This window comes from Hippichthys cyanospilos, chromosome 12, assembly GCF_059441005.1.
Source record: "Hippichthys cyanospilos isolate Australia breed blue-spotted pipefish chromosome 12, RoL_Hcya_1.0, whole genome shotgun sequence".
NCBI classification, from domain to species: Eukaryota; Metazoa; Chordata; class Actinopteri; order Syngnathiformes; family Syngnathidae; genus Hippichthys; species Hippichthys cyanospilos.
In genome coordinates this window covers 5,952,144-5,968,185 of record NC_142380.1, presented here as the reverse complement: position 1 = coordinate 5,968,185, position 16,042 = coordinate 5,952,144, and the positions used below count along the sequence as shown (strand labels likewise).

General features: G+C 42.7%; 1 protein-coding gene across 2 annotated transcripts; it reads left to right on the top strand.

Moving 5' to 3' along the window:
- Window positions 1–537: 537 nt before the first annotated feature.
- rb1cc1 (RB1-inducible coiled-coil 1) lies at window positions 538–12,595 on the top strand. Of its 2 annotated transcripts, none has more exons than XM_088429971.1 (23): window positions 538–859; window positions 2,134–2,256; window positions 2,337–2,463; window positions 2,699–2,869; window positions 3,301–3,503; window positions 3,989–4,397; window positions 4,495–4,665; window positions 5,262–5,446; window positions 5,525–5,711; window positions 5,792–5,873; window positions 5,952–6,016; window positions 6,095–6,198; window positions 6,289–6,415; window positions 6,759–8,644; window positions 8,720–8,900; window positions 9,226–9,334; window positions 9,393–9,642; window positions 9,734–9,785; window positions 10,340–10,387; window positions 10,633–10,691; window positions 10,821–10,948; window positions 11,180–11,250; window positions 11,666–12,595. In XM_088429971.1, exons 2-23 carry the CDS (start codon window positions 2,186–2,188, stop codon window positions 11,741–11,743), a joined length of 4,764 nt encoding a protein of 1,587 aa, XP_088286097.1. In that variant the 5' UTR covers window positions 538–859; window positions 2,134–2,185; the 3' UTR covers window positions 11,744–12,595. The 2 variants fall into 2 exon arrangements, with proteins under 2 accessions (XP_088286097.1, XP_088286096.1); XM_088429970.1 differs by having other exon boundaries at window positions 5,792–5,885.
- The last annotated feature ends 3,447 nt before the right edge of the window (window positions 12,596–16,042 follow it).

The window sequence follows — 16,042 nt, the reverse complement described above, 5'->3', positions numbered from 1 at the left end:
TGATCCAAAAGTAAAAATAAAATAACCAAAGCGTGCCTCATTTGCAGAAAAGTAGTTATTGGTCGTCACTGCAGGCCGCACGCCCCTCCTCATGTTGCAGCAAAACACTTGAAGCCCCGCCCCCTTTTATTTTCCCACAATGCACCCGTACACAACCAATGACGTAGCCACATGGCCACCAGAACTTCTCTCTGCACTGACCTTCTGCAATTGTGTTATTTTTAAATTGCTTGTGTTTTTTGTTTGTTTTTATTAATGTTATAAAATGAATGCAAATATAATGTGTCAATCACGTTTGATTGTCAGTCAAGAATCCCTCCACATTTTATCTTTGCTCCTGTGAAACAATATTGGTTTCCAAACACATTTTAATATTCTTCAATTAAAAAAAAAGATATACATTTACATATACATGTATATTCGTACTAATTTTTGGAAGTTGTAAAAGTAATGTGCAATGTTGTCCCTCCCGCGTATGCAAAGAGCCAATCGTTTACGAACCGCCCACAGGAGATGACAACAACAAAACAAGGCGAACGAAACGGTTAGCTTAGTTAGCTCCTCGGAATAAACACAAACCAAACCCGGCACTTGTTTGTTACGCTATCCGAGTTTGGAAATTCAAAACATTCGAGCTGTTTTGAGAACGGCGATGCCGTTGACGATCACCGTTTCTCGCTCAACATGAAAGGCATGTATTCGAGGCTAGCTGCGTCTTCGAGCTAATGTTGCTAAGTTAGCTCCTATGCCTGCCAAAGAATTAAGGCTTAGCTAGCTAGCTCGGTTGCTAGCTTGTTAGCTAGCCCACTCGCCTTAGATAAGGTGGAGATCCAACAGCGGGAGATGCATGTTAAGTGAGGTAAGACATCTCATTTGGGGAATTTACTCCATCGTGGAAAGTCATACACGTATTAATGCACACACGTGGTCGGTAATCTCCGCTTGTTTCGCTGTTTAAACGCTCGTTTATTTTTCATCGACTCCAGCTGTGTTTGGCTAATGGCTACTTAGCGCAATTAGCAGGTGGAGCTATCATTACAGGCTGGCTAACATATGTCACTCAAGTCAATTATTCAAAAGAACAGCAGGTTTCTCGGACGTTTTACAGACATTCGAAGCCAGGCTATTTACACACGAATAATAGAACAAAAAAAAACATGACAATCTATCTGTGCCTTGTTTGACCCTGTGTGTCAGTGAACGGCCTCAAAATATGTGCCTTGTTTTTAAGCACGCCAAAGATTTGCAAAACCAATATTTTGTGATGAACCATGCAGACTTATTTGCTTGCACAGATTTAGCCTTCTTACGTGGATTTATCACTCTTAAAAGTGTATTGTATTTAACACCTGTGTTTCAGTTATTCTCAACTGGTGGGTCGTGGGCAGGTTGTGAAGATCACAGGGGTCCCCCCCCCCTTTTTTTTAAACAACGTTACCCACATGACATTTCGATTTTGCAGGTGGTTGAATGATATATTCTCACCAAGTAAATTGTATCCCCTGTTTTGCAGTGGACTATTTCTGATATAAATACTTTTCATTAACTATTTGTTGTCATTAATACTTAGTGTCATCATAAGTTAGTGATAGCCTATTGTGTGACATTGGGTAATTTGAGGTGGAAAAATGACATTAATTCTGCATCCCAGGCCGGAAAATGACTATTTTGTTTGAAAGGCATGCACCAGAAACCTTATTACTTAGGAAGATGAATTTGAGTAGTGTTTGAACAGCCTTTAACATAAAAAGTGTCAGGTGTTTTTGTTGCATAACTATTCCAACTCCTATAACAATTGCGGTTGCTTTTAATGTCAATCTTCTTAAGGAGAGAGATCAATGCCATGATGTTAATTTCTGTACATGCATTTGTCATATACAATATGTTCATAATGATATTCTTGAAAGATGTCAAATGGGTAATTGAAATAAGATGAAAATTTGTTTTCAAAGATTATTTTTGAAAAATACATTCTTTCATTGGTCCTAATGTCTTTTAAAGTGGGTTGTGACTTAATGACACTGGGAAAATGTAAAGCAGTTATTATCTTTGCTCATGACATGACTGACTGTACGCTCATGTGTCTTGGAGAATGTTTCACTCGGTGTGTGTTGTTTTTTTTTTTTTTGAAAGGTGGCCTTGGAAGACTAAATGAACACGTTTGGAGACCAGCGGCTGATTCAACATGAAGTTGTATGTGTTCCAGGTTAACAATGGTAGCACACTGACATTTGACACCGACCTCGCCGTACAAACGTAAGACAAACGGCCACCTGGATCCCCCCCAGGTTCAGCCCCCCCGTTTTGACATAGGTTGCATTGCTTTCTTTTCTCAGTGTACTGGAGCTTAAACATGCCATCCAGGCGAAGTATAAGATTGCAACTCAACATCAAGTCCTCGTTGTCAATGGAGGGGAATGTATGGCCGCCGAGAGGCGTGTCTGCAGCTACAGTGCTGGCACTGTAAGTCTATCCTCATTTTACCATCAGTGAGACAAGGCTACCCTGCTATTCTAAACACCTCAAATGAGCTTTTTTAAAATGTTTACCCTGACATGCTATTCATCCATGCTCACTCAGCTAGAAACAAACACTCCTAGCTTACACCTTAACTTTGTAGCCTTGAATGGCGACCATTCCGAGTCGTGAGAATTCCCACATATTTTGTTCACTGACGTTTGTGGTTGTTTACCTGCAGGAAACAAACCCCATATTCCTGTTCAACAAGGAGATGATCCTGTCCGACCGGGATCCAACCATCCCCAAAACCACCTTTTCCATTGAGAGTGAGATTCAGGTGAAGGTTGAAGAGTCACTACTGATGCCAGCCGTCTTTCACACCGTTGCCTCTCGAACACAACTTGCTCTGGTAATTGACCCTTCTTGAAATCTGCCTGACACTGACTTCTTTTTTATTTTCGTGTCTACTGTCCTTCTCTTGCACGGAACACATTCACATTCTGTTCAGAACACTACTTGTGATCTCAACATGTGCTAAATTGGCAATTTCTTGTATATCACCTGAGGCTTTGAATAGATTTAGATTCTAAGTGAGCATGTACTGTATTAGACTCAATTTCAATGTTCAAGTCTATTTTCCGATAAGGTGCGTGTACCGAATTTTTATTTGCTAGATTTAGTGCTATTGTGATTGTACATGTACTTCAGTGTTTAGAAAGAGTTGATGATTGGGATCAGTTCTAGCCTACTGCAAGCATTTCTTGTAGTTGTAAAACAGAAAATGAGCTGCTGCTTTGACATGTCGTTTGTCTGATATGATGTGTTGTGCTTGCTGCTTAGGAAATGTTTGAAGTTGCCAACAAGCTTAGCTCGTTCTGTGAACGTTTGGTTCATGACGAACACCTTCAGCACCAAGGCTGGGCCGCCATCATGGCCAACCTGGATGACTGCACACTGTCGTATCAGAAGCTGCTGGTGAAATTCGACACTGCGTACTCGACGTACCAGCACGATCTGGAAGAAATTAAGTTTAAACTCACAAAGTAAGTGTCGCCATCCACAAGACGTTTCTCTAGCAGCAATTGTAGTTTGTTGGCGCCACATTTAGGCAGGACTATAGTTTACAAGCCCGCTACAACCAAACTACGTTTGCGTATGTAGCAGAAAGACGACAGCCAAACATGACTGTCTGCTGTAGGCGTGGCGGAGCCTGTGTAATATAATTACAGATTACGAAACCTACATGGTTGTTTACAAACAGGTGAATCAGTGATACACTTTGATCTCTCACAGCTAACAAAAACAAAAGGTCCCCTAGACATTTGAATACAGTAATTTTATACAGTATGTTAAGTAATTATATATGTGTATCATGGTAAGTCTATATAATAGAAATTTCACTCTGAAATCAACTTCCCTACTGTATTCTAATTTATGTATTGTTTGACAGCATGTTGCATGCAGCCAGGACAGAGAGATATGCACCATGTTCTTGAATTATTTATTGAATTGCCTTTAATTATAATAGGCTGGGGACAGCAGTCTCTGTCATGGCCAGGATACCGCTGCTGGAGTGTTTGACCAGACAAGGTCATAGAGAGCACATGAAGAAGTCGGCCTACAGCCCAGAGAAGGATTCTGATGAGACGGAAGAAGAAAAATCCACTGACTCGGTGCTATGTGCCCCGAATGCACAGCCTGACACCAAGGCTCCAGCGTCTACTGAGACGTCCAAGAGTGAAGGTGGTGGTCAGCAAGACGGCAGCGGTCAAATGACGGACAGCGGAGGACTCAGAGCCGCGCTGCAGGAAGAAGACTTTCCTACGTCAGGCAACGTCCCCCAATTCAATGTCACCCTCTTGGACTGGATCAACGTGCAGGATCGGCCTAACGATGTGGAGTCTGTTGTTAGGAAATGCTTTGATTCCATCAACAGAGTGAGCCGCCCTTTATTATTTAAAAAAAAAAAAAGTCATTGTATATCTGCAGTGAATAAAAAAAAAATAAAAAAATCTTGAATTCCTTTTTCGACAGCTTGACCCGCGGATCATTCAACCCTTCCTAGCGGACTGTCGCGACACCATCGCCAAGTTGGATAATCAAAACATGAAAGCCATCAAAGGGCTGGAGGACCGCTTGTATGCACTCGACCAGATGATCGCGAGCTGCAAGAAGCTGGTCAACGAACAAAAAGAACTTGCTCAGGTGTGCAAAGCAGACACACTTGCAAACAACACCGTGCTTGACTTTAGGATTGCAACAAATTATGAATTTAATCGGTGATTATTCAGTTGATTATTTTATCCATGATTGACACCGAGAAAACATTTGTTTCCCTTCATTAAAAATATGTATTTTTTAAATTGAGATTGCAAAAGCAAACTTTTTGATTGTTTGCAAAAATCCCTGTGATTCGGCGCACTGCTTTTGCGCAGGACTAAAGATACCTGAGAATATTTTCATTGGAGACCCTGACATTCTGAGCATTTTGACCATTTTAGGTCTCGATTAATTGACTACCAAAAATAGTTATTGATTAATTTGGTCTTTGATTAGTTATTGATACGTCAGTTGTTTGCCGATTAATCAATTAGTATTTGCGCCTGTACTTGACAGGTTGAGCTATTCATCTTTATCGAGCAAGCGAATGTTTCTTTTCATTCATTTTGATGTCCATTAGACTTGGCAGACGGCATTGCTGCTTCCAGCGTGGACCAACCTTAATGTTCTAGAAACAACCGCTCTAGTGCTTTGTGGGAGAGCGCATTACATCTACTAATGGTGACCTGGCTCTCTTCCAGGGATTCTTAGCCAATCAGAAGCGGGCCGAAAACCTGAAGGACACCTCAGTCCTGCCCGACTTATGTCTGAGTCACACCAACCAGCTGATGATCATGTTGAACAACCACCGAAAGCTGCTTGACATCAAAAAGAAGTGCACCACCGCCAAACAGGAGCTCGCAAACAACCTTCAAGTCCGACTCAAGTAGGCTTCCGCGTGCTTCCGATTGGATTCTGCATTTTGGCTCTTTCTAATGACCTGCTGTCTTCGTTTTCACGTTAGATGGTGCTGCTATGTGATGCTCCACGCAGACCAGGATGGTGAGAAGCTTCAAGCTCTGCTCAGACTACTCACTGAGCTCCTGGAACGGGTGCGTGTGGTCGAAGCCCTCAGTACGGTGCCCCAGATGTATTGCTTGGCGGTCGTGGAAGTTGTGCGCAGGAAAATGTTCTTGCGTCACTACAGAGAGGTCCGTGGTTTTGTCTATAGTGTTTTTAATGCATTTTTGGGCCTGATTACGTAAGCTCACAATTGTTTTTCTTTCCCCAGTGGGCCTACGCACTTGTCAAAGATGGCAAACAACTTTACGAGGCTGAGAAGTTCAAGAGGGAGACCTTTGGCAAACTCTTCAGTGAGGGCAAACGTTGGTGATATTATTTATTACTTGTTGCTGTCTCACATGTGATCATGGCTTGAACTTCTTTTTCAGGAAAGTCCTTCCTCAGAAATCGATTGTTTCGAGGGCTTGACGCCTGGCCTCCCACGTCATTTTGTGTAAGGTTACTTGAATAAGAACTCTCCTACTGGACATTATTAATCCGTTGTATTCACCCTGCACTCGGTTTGCCACAGACACGGAAGCCCCGACGATTTGATGATGACCTTCCAGACATCTCCCTCCATGACTTGCAGTACTTGAAATCGTGTTGTCCTGTGGAGGTTCAACCTTTCCTCATGTAAGCGTTCACTAATGACATTTGGATGAAAATTCCATTGTAAAACTTGAATTCCCTTTGAAAACCTGTCCGAATTCTTGCTCTTGGTAGGGTCCCCGCAATGTGTGACTTTGAGCCATTGAATCGGCACGTAGAAAAGCTCCATAAGCTGGTCCACGCCACACAGAGTTTGGACGATATGTCTGAAACCATCACTAATCTGCTGAGTGAACAAAGGGTAAAGCCACATCTTTCCGATCTACGGAAATTCTGCAACATGGGATTTTGTCTAATCCTTAGTGGCAGAATTTTTGCTACACTTAAAGGACATGAATATACAACGCATCTGATGTTTTGGGAAGACGAGCTACAAGTTTAAGCTTAAACATTTGCCCACTGAAAGCTACACCTGTAGATGCTCATAATAATCATTTGTGTAATTGCTGCGTCATAGTTTCCTTACATTTACCACTGTTTGACGTAGCTTGTCATACCTCATCTTCTTAAGATTCGAAGTTTCTTTTCAATTCCAACCTTATGTAAATAATTACAGTTGTCTTGACTAGGTTTTATTTTTATAGGCATCCTGTAGCCAGAGCACGCACAGGTCAAGCGCATTAACGCCTCAGTCGGCAGAAAGCCCACCCGGGTCCAGGCCAACTGCATCCTCCAAAGCTCCCCCCTCCCTCAGCCTGGAAGGAGCCGCTGCTCATCCAGTCCACGTTCCCGCACCTTTAGAGGACCTTTCTCCAGACAGCATCGATGCACAGACATTTGACTTTGAAACCATCGGTCATCCCAACATGGATGGCGTCTTGCAGCCCGGTTCCCTAGACCTGGATTCCCTGGCGGAGAGCCCCGAGTCTGACTTCATGTCTGCTGTCAACGAATTCGTCATCGAGGGGAACTTGACCTCTCCGAACCCTATTAGTGACCCAACTAGCCCCGAAATGATGGTGGAGTCTTTGTATTCATCCGTCATCAACGCCATCGACAATAAGCGCATGCAAGATACCACCACCCTGGAGAGGGAGAGCTCAAGAATTACTGCTCTCCACCAAGCCATCGACAACTATCGGTTGGCCGCAGAGGAGTCCCACTCCAATCTGAGATGCGTGAAGGACGACCTACGTCGCCTGCGAAGCCAGGTCTCCAAAGAGCAAAACGACTTTGGCCTTGCCCTGAAGAGCATGAGCTCAGAGGTTGCCCACGTGGTGGACAACATCTGCCGAGCACTTGAACTGGAGTTGAAGGAACAGCATCAGAGCCAGATTGTCAGCATTCGGCAAGCCTATGATAAGCAGGTCCACTCGCTGACAGAGGACAATCTGGTCAACCAGAATATCGTGCGAGATGTGCAGCGAGCCATGCTGGAGCTTGAGGGGCTGATGGAGCGCAAGGAAAAAGAGCTCACCCAGCTCGAAGGCGACAAGGCCCTTTGGCTGAAAACGGAGAGCGACCTGAGAGATAAGCTCAAGAAGTCTGAGCAACTGATGAGCGATGGAGCAGCTGAGCTAGAGAGCCTTTTGGTTACCAGGGACTCGCTGAAAAGTCAACTGGAGAATCTGCATTTCGAGATCGAACGCGACCAGCAGAAGATTAGGCAGGAGATGGAGGCTGAGGCTCAAGTACACTTGAAGGATCTTGAGGAAAGATTGAAGGTGGAACATATGGCAGAATTGGGTAACCTAACAGAGGAGCATCGGGAGGCTTTGGAACACATTGCTTCCGACAACATGGCGAAGCTGCAGAAGGCAGCAGAACATCATAGCGGTTCTCTAAAAGACAAGGATCGCCACATCAAAGAGGTGGAGGATCGCTGTGCTGAGCTTGCAGAACGGCATTGTAAAGTAGAGATGGAGTTGGCTCTCAAAGAGACAGAAATGGAGGAGGCGAGGGTCCTCCTGGAGGAGACCAAGATGCAGCAAGCAGAAGAAGTCGGCTCCCGGGTAGCTGCTGAGACACAGGTCCTCAATCAAGAGCTGGCAAAGATCAAACAAGAACTTCAAGAGAGAAATGTGGAGTATGAGGCGGACCAAGCAGAGCTGAAGAACCTCTTGAAAATAGAGAAGGATCACTGCATTTCTGAGCTGGTGGACAGACACGAGAAGGAAATGGCCCTGTTGCAAAGCGAATTATCCTCCTTGCGGCAACGGGCCCAGGATGCCGAGAGGAGCCATGCCGAAGAGTTGAACAGCCTCAAGCAAGAGTTTGACCAGAAGGTGTCTACTCTGAATGAAGAAAAGGAACTGCAGTTAAAGAATTTCCAAGAGCTGGAGCGGGAGTTGAGGACTGTGAACAGTAATCTCCAGGATGAAAAGCAGCTATTATGTAAACGACTAGAGGAGGAAGCCTCGGATGAAGCTTTCAAAATGTTGCAGCTGCAAAATGCCGAAATTGAAAAGAGACTGTCTGAGAAGATTCGGCAACTTGAGGAGGAGCTCCAAAGCAGGCCCCTATTATCAAGGTAAGTAATTTTTGGACACTAAATGAAAGTCGTTGTCTTGAAAAGAACTTTGCCAACATCATGTTTCATTTTCAGTGACGTGGCGCTCCCACTTTGCGTCGAGAGCCGCTCAGAGGCACCGCTTTCTCTGGACTCTGCACTGCAGGAGCGCCTGCAGCAGGAGAGAGCCTCCCTGCAGACCCAGCTGGAGCTCCTGGAGAAGAGGAAAAATGAGGAGATCCAGAACCTCAAGACCTCCTTGATTGCAGAGCAACAGGTTTGCTCTCGTGCTGTTGCTCCTACAATTTGTTGTTCTGCTGATACAACGAACATCTATCCCTACACCTGATGCTGTGGCACTTTTTGGTTCTTTTCGAAATGGGGGGGTTGAGGAAGCAACTTTTCATATTTTGTCAGAAACCTCTAAAGCCACTGACTCCCCTTTGAAACAAAGGGGGAACAGTGGCTTTTAAGGTGAAAATTGATTTGTCATTTTGTCTCTACCTGGTAGACTAGTTTATTTCCATCATAAGTGACACTTATTTGCAAGTTATTTGTATTGTTGGAGCTCTTACCTATAAAGTCGTCCCGTTTTTCCTTAGACAAACTTCAACACTGTTCTCACTCGTGAGAGGCTAAAGAAGGAGCAGCTCATCAGTGAGCTGACAGAGAAGCTGCAGAACGTCACTCAACAGCAGGAAAAGGACAAAGGTGAGCACCCCTCCACGTGAAAAGCACCAGATGCCAACTTGATTGTTTTTGCTGGTAGCTCTGATAGAGACTCTGTCTGAGGACCGAGCCAGCGTGATGCAGGAGAAGAAGAACCTGGAAGAGGAGCTGAACCGGCTACGCGGCACGGCCATGGTGTCCTCGGCCATCTTCACCACCCAGGCGCCGGAGGTCGTAGGAGCGTGTTCGTCCGAGATTCTGGCCGACGGCGACAGACTAGCCTCTGTGGCCGCCTTGAGGGACGACGAGCATGTGGACCCAGCAGTGGAGGCCAGCATGATGGCGGTCCAGTAAGCATCCCATTCAAATAGTCAACCAAAATCTTTTTTCAGCGTTTTGCACTCGATACCTTAACACGTTTCTTACTTTTTGCGATTCTAGTGACAACATCCTGATGTCTGAGGAAAAGCAGAGGATACTCTTACTTGAGAGGGTACTCACTCACACTTTGCACGAGCGTAACTTCTAACTAATGATTTGCTTCTGTTCAGTTTGGCACAGTAAATCCGGATCTAGCATCATGCTTCTCGCTCATTTACAAAAATAGGATGACATCATAGTTGAGTGCAGTAGACTATTGTGTGTTCTTTCACGTTTTTATACAAGTCATACCCCTGCAATAAGGGTACCCATAATTGTTAACTGCGTTACGACTGCTTTTTGAATTCGATCTTAAAGACATTGTGAATAATTTAGAGTTGCCGTTTACTGGTGTTACGTGAATGCAGCACACTCACAAAGTCGTCACAGAGTCCATACTTCGGAAGCATCGCCGAGCGAGTGAGTGAGTGAATACGAATACATTCCGGCATTGGTTTCAGTGCATAATAGCGCGGAACCTACAAAACCTGGGCCAATATGTCAACGCTGGCTGACTAGAATAACTAGTCATCCTAACTTCATATTGTCACTTTAAATACACAACAACTTCCATGTTAAGCGAACGGGTATTTGCTTTGGTTTAATCAATGTCCAATGATTTTTCAGACTCTACACATGAAGGAGGAAGAGAACAAGCGCCTCAGCCAAAGACTGGTCAGTCCACCATTTCTGCTGCTATGCTTAGACTGCTTCACTAGGTGGCAGTAGCATCAAAGTGTAGAGCTCGGATCAACCCACACACGTTTTTAGCCTGTAGTTGAACTATTGGATAAATAACAGTAAATGGGCTAAAACAAAAGTACAAAATTCACAGTCAGAAAAATATCCCGGCACAGTATATTTGACATAACTTAGATTGTTGTGATTTTTTTTTTCATTTGTATTCTTTTTTATTTTAGATGTCTCAAAGCATGTCTTCTGTGTCCTCGCGGCATTCCGACAAAATCGCCATCAGAGAGTAAGTGAACAAAGCACACAAGTCAATGCCGATGGCTTTTCGATTCACCAATGCTGTCAACAAATGCGCCGGCATTCTGCCCTCCTCTCCGTAATCGTCTTCATGCCTATTTGTGTTTTCCGGCGTCAGTTTCCAGGTAGGCGATTTGGTTCTCATCATCCTGGATGAAAGACACGACAACTACGTGCTGTTCACCGTCGGCCCCACGCTCTACTTCCTGCACTCGGAGTCGCTCGCAGCGCTGGATCTCAAACCGGGTTAGAGTTCAAACTCTTTATATCGTTCAGCTTCTTTAGTACCGGGTATTTTATTTTAAGACCCTCCTTTAGCCGAATAAATGGAGAAATTTGAAAAACTAAATAAATAGGTACTGGAGATGGAACATTTTTTACTGTTTAAAGAAAACGTTAAAGAAAAAAAACATCTTTGGAATTGTATGAGTTAATGAATATATGCGGTTAACAGTTCTGTATGTTGTGGTCGTGCAGCCTCGGGTACGTCAAGGCGGCCGTGGGTGCTCGGAAAGGTGATGGAGAAGGAGTATTGCCAGGCTAAAAAGGTACTTTGTCAGAATACAACAAGCTCGGTCTTTAACTTGAAAACGCTTCGACTTTAGCTAACCCTTTTGTTGGCTGTGTTCGGAATCACTCCCTATCCATTTCACTGTGATTTTCCCATTTTCTAACGTTCTTCCGATGTCTACTGGCCATTTGTACCATAAAGACTGAAGGACAGCAAGTACTGTGATTGCAAACACTCGGCTTAAAGTGATACAATATTTTAATATTGTATTTATTTAATATTCCATACAGAAAATACAGCTGAAGGAGCCAAATTGTTTTGACTGATGAAGAACATAGTTCCCAATAGAATTAAAAAAAAAAAAAGAGATGAACAAATGGGTGATTCCGAACGCAGCCATTGTCTTTGGAACCCCAGGCCTCATAAAAGCTCTTCCTGTGTTCTCTTACCAGGCCCAGAACAGGTTCAAGGTTCCTCTCGGAACCAAATTCTACAGAGTCAAAGCTGTTCCATGGAACAGAAGAGTATAATAACCCAAGTTATAAAATGTAGAAATCTTTTTTTTCTTTTTTCCAAGACAAAACATTTCACTTGAAAGAACTTTTTAAAAAAGATAAAAACGGAAGACTATGTAGGTCGGCATCATGCAATTTTTAAGTCAAAAACACTCACCTGCTAGCAGATTTTTGTTGCTTTGTATTCTTTTAAAGCTCAGTTTGGTTTTGTGGACCAAATGCTATTAACATGAATAATTGGGGCGTTGCCCTATCCACTGTGGCATTAAGCCATATGACTTGCGTGTATAAAAAAAAAGGAAAAAAAAAAGAACAAAATGTCAACAGCATTATCAGCATTTGTCCTTTTGTGGAAAATACTGTCATTAGCAAAAATAATGAAGAAAAAAAAATATATATATACAGTACATTTATGGTCCTAGATGTTTATGGAGGAATGTTGATGGCATGCATATTGATATGTTTTCTTTGATTTGACTTATCCAGACAAGTGTCGTAGTGGGCAAACGTAGTTGTTCCTCACAGCAAAGCCATCAGGCCCTCTTGTGAATACTGACGTGTACATTATTACGGCTGAGCTGAGTGAGGGGCAAATCTGTCACCTCTGCAATCCAGGAAATGCACTTTGAAAAATTCAAAAACATAACAAATGTTACAAAAAATAAATAAAATAGGAAGCATTATGGGAAGCGAGGCGGCCGCCGCGACGATTTTAACGTGGATAATCGCGCACCGGCTTGAAAATGTAGAAAGGAACTGTGTGATTCATGATGAGACTACGTTGTACATTGGCCGTCAGTTCTCACGTGTGTTAACACTGTATTGCAAAAGAATCGAGTTTTCAAACAATAAAGGATGGATCCCAAACGCACCTCTACTTCCTTTACCATTTCGGTACAGTGAAATTCCAATTGAAGTATTTGCTTTTCGCTAGGTGCCGCTCCATAGTAACATTTTCCCTTTAACATGTCAAGTCGGAATATGCCGCAGTAGCTCCTGTAAGTTAATGCGTGCATTTTCCAAATTGATTGCACTTTTATTTAGTTGTACGCCCACGCGGTATTTCACTTAGCACTATGAGGGGGATGAAAGCGTTTCTGTCTGTCTTCTCAAGCTCTCGCACAACATTGAAACAAGCAAACTTGGCAGATGATTCATCAAAGAATGAACTGAAAGCTTAATGGGGGAAGTTGTTTTGTTTTTGTTTTTTTTGGCCCGATTTCATCTGTTGAGATGGTGAAATATTCCTCAGATTTTTAAGTGTTCTAATCTCAGATGATGTCCTTACCCGCTATTGGAATTTACTCTCCGGTGGTCATTTAGCACTTTGTGAACGTTTCGGGTCTTTTTTTTTTTTTTTTTGAAAGATGAATGTGACTTAATGCGTTTTCAAAACTAGGGATTTCAACTTGGCACCATTCGAGTTGCTGTAAAATCGTCCATTTTTCAGCTACTGCCATGTATTCTATATCATAAATCACAAATGCATATTTTTTTAAAATACTTGGTTGGCATAGCGCTATCGTTTACTTGTGTAGGAAATAGTTATTGGGGACACACTCACGCGATCCATAACACCTGCTTTGATGGTAGTTTAGCGAATTTAACCCCTGGGTCTCAATGGTCATCCGGGTCCCTAATGTAAACTGTGCAACCAAATTAAACCCATTGGCAAACATTTATGCAAACATGTCATTCTGAACCGCTACCTATAGTAATTTTTAGCCTCCTAGTGTTTTCTTTTCTTTCTCAAATTCTTTTTGTTGGATGTGTCGAGATCATGCATGGAAAAACTATGGCCCGAGGCCAGATGCGGCCCGTTAAGCTTTTTAATCCCTCCCGCTGAACTTCGGAGTAGCGGAACTATCGGTGCTTTAAAATAGTAACTGTCAGCACTAAATAAAGAAAGAAGCTGTATTTTGTTGGTTTGATTTTCAGTTGTCGTAAGGGTCATTTCAATAAATAGTTAAATACATAAAATAAAGTTTGCCCACCTCTGGGCTAGATCAATGGGTCTCAACCTTTTTTCAGTGCGAAATACGTTTACAGCCAAGTAACCCTTAACCAGTGCAAAGCATTTTTAGGTTAAAAAAAAAAAACAACTTAAAACATGCCATTGGTCTCTGATTTATGAAATTTTGCTTTCAAACTTCATTTGTATTGGTCCACGAATAATCCACATAAGGTGTCCTCTTTTGGATCATAGACGAGATCTGTTATCAAAAAGAAATAGTTATTACATATTTGTTTTAAAAAAAATTAACCAACTAAGTGTCAGACCTGTTCTCAAAAAGAAATAATTATAAATATTTGTCCACAGAAAAATATTAACCATAAAGCGTCCTCTTTTGGGAATACATTAGAGATCTGTTTACAAAAATAAATTATTAACTTAATTGTTAATGCATATTTGTCCACAAAAAATCAATATAAAGCGTCAGACCTGTTCTCAAAAAGAAATAATTATCAATAAATATTTATCCACAGAAACATATTCATCCTAAGTGTCCTCTTTTGGAATAATAGTAGAGATGTGTTCACAAAAATAACTCATAACTAACTTGACAGGTAACGAGACAAGATGGGTCAAACCATTCCAGTTTGGGGGAGAATCTGGGTTTTTAAAATGATGAAATTGAACAACCTTCTGAACATAAAATTACTTTTACGAACTTATAATTTCCCGAAACATTTAATGACTTCAATAATTACTTTTAAAGTGATTTTTGCACATTTGTTTAATTTAAAATCACAAGTACCAAGGAGTTCCTTTGAGAAGCGCCGGTCTCGCTCAACGGCCCATTTTGGGTCAAAATTGATACCGAGGGGTTAAAAAAAAAAAATCGATGTAAACTTTTGTAAATAATAGGCTGCGGCACTTGATTTTGCCTTTGAAGATATTGCAATTTTCCCGACAAAGTGCCTTAAAAATAACGACGCGTGACTTTTGTGGCATCTATAGTGGCAAATAGCTTTCATGGCACCTTGAAAAGAGTGGGGGGAATTGGGCACACTATATAGCGCCTTCATTGAATTTGCCTTTTGAGAGGAAGCCTTGCAGTTGGCAGGCGGACATGCAGGCAGGCAGACTTGAAAAAGGCTGGGAACAGGGGGGCCCGGCAACGCGGCGGCCCTCGCCGAGACGCGAGCCCACCAACATCACTTTCCCAGTTCACAGCGGGGCGCATCGCAGCTCGCCGCCGAGCGCTCCCGTACCATGTGGGTCTCGGGGTGTTTCAACAATGTTTAGCTCCCTTTCCTCCGCTCAGCATAAGCCTCTTGTCACATTTTGGATGGCTCCTTCATAAATTGATGGTGTGATTCCTACAATTTTCGGGATGGGCCCGAATGACAAAATATGCGACGCGGCGAGGTGGCTGGCAAGCGCCGAGCATGTGCACTGGACGGGCTCTTAGTGTAAATGTTTACAACCCCCCGCTGAGCCCGGCGCCGCCGGGAGCCCCGCTCCTCGGGCTCCGTGGGAAGCCGCCCCCTTTCCGCTTAAACCTTTGAAAGCCCGTCAAACTTCCCTCTGCAAACACTTGATGACGCAGGCCAGCTCTTAATTGGCTAGAGAGTTATGCGGCCTGGACGCCGTAGCGGCCACCTTTTGCCTTCTGTTCTCTTTGTCACCCGTCTAAATGACTACACCCCCCCCCCCCCCCCCCCCCCAAAAACAAATCGACAATAGATGAATGGATGCTTTCTTCGTGCCGTTAGGGACGGTAAATGCAGACGAGGTATAAAAGTAACAAAATAGCCACGCTGGAAATTGAGTTAAGGTGTGCTAGCAATTCAGAAAAAAAATATCTATTTTGGGATTTCAATTTGTAGGTCAATTAGTGCCGCAACTAACCTTTTTTTAATTAGTAGACGGATGACAATTATATTCTTGAACGATGACTCGAGTAAAAAAAAAAAAAAAAGTGGTCCTTTGGTTCAAAAACTTAGTTGGGCTGAGAGCAACCATCGTATCATTTTCTCCTTAATTCATATCATGCAAATACAGTTTTAATCACAAAGGTTGTGGTAAAATGTTGGTACCCATCACAATCAGGATTCTCATTTAGCACAATTGGAAATGAATTAAAATTTAGCTAATTCAATCCAAAGGGGATATTTTCCAGACATTCATATCCAGTCATTTGTATGTTTTTTAAATGTATTTGTTTTCCAACCATTTTCAAGTTTTAGGCTAAAAGAGTGTCTTAAAATGGCTTGTTCTAATCCATCATCTAATCCATTACTAAAGTAATCAGTCATTAATTTAGAACCTCATGTAATAGTTACTATAGTAATTAAATATCTAAAGTA

Coding starts and splice junctions, on each gene's coding strand:
- rb1cc1 (XM_088429970.1), top strand. CDS start 2,186: ATGAAGTTGTATGTGTTCCAGGTTAACAATGGTAGCACACTGACATTT. Junction 2,464..2,698: donor GCAGCTACAGTGCTGGCACT/GTAAGTCTATCC, acceptor GTTTACCTGCAG/GAAACAAACCCCATATTCCT. Junction 2,870..3,300: donor CTCGAACACAACTTGCTCTG/GTAATTGACCCT, acceptor CTTGCTGCTTAG/GAAATGTTTGAAGTTGCCAA.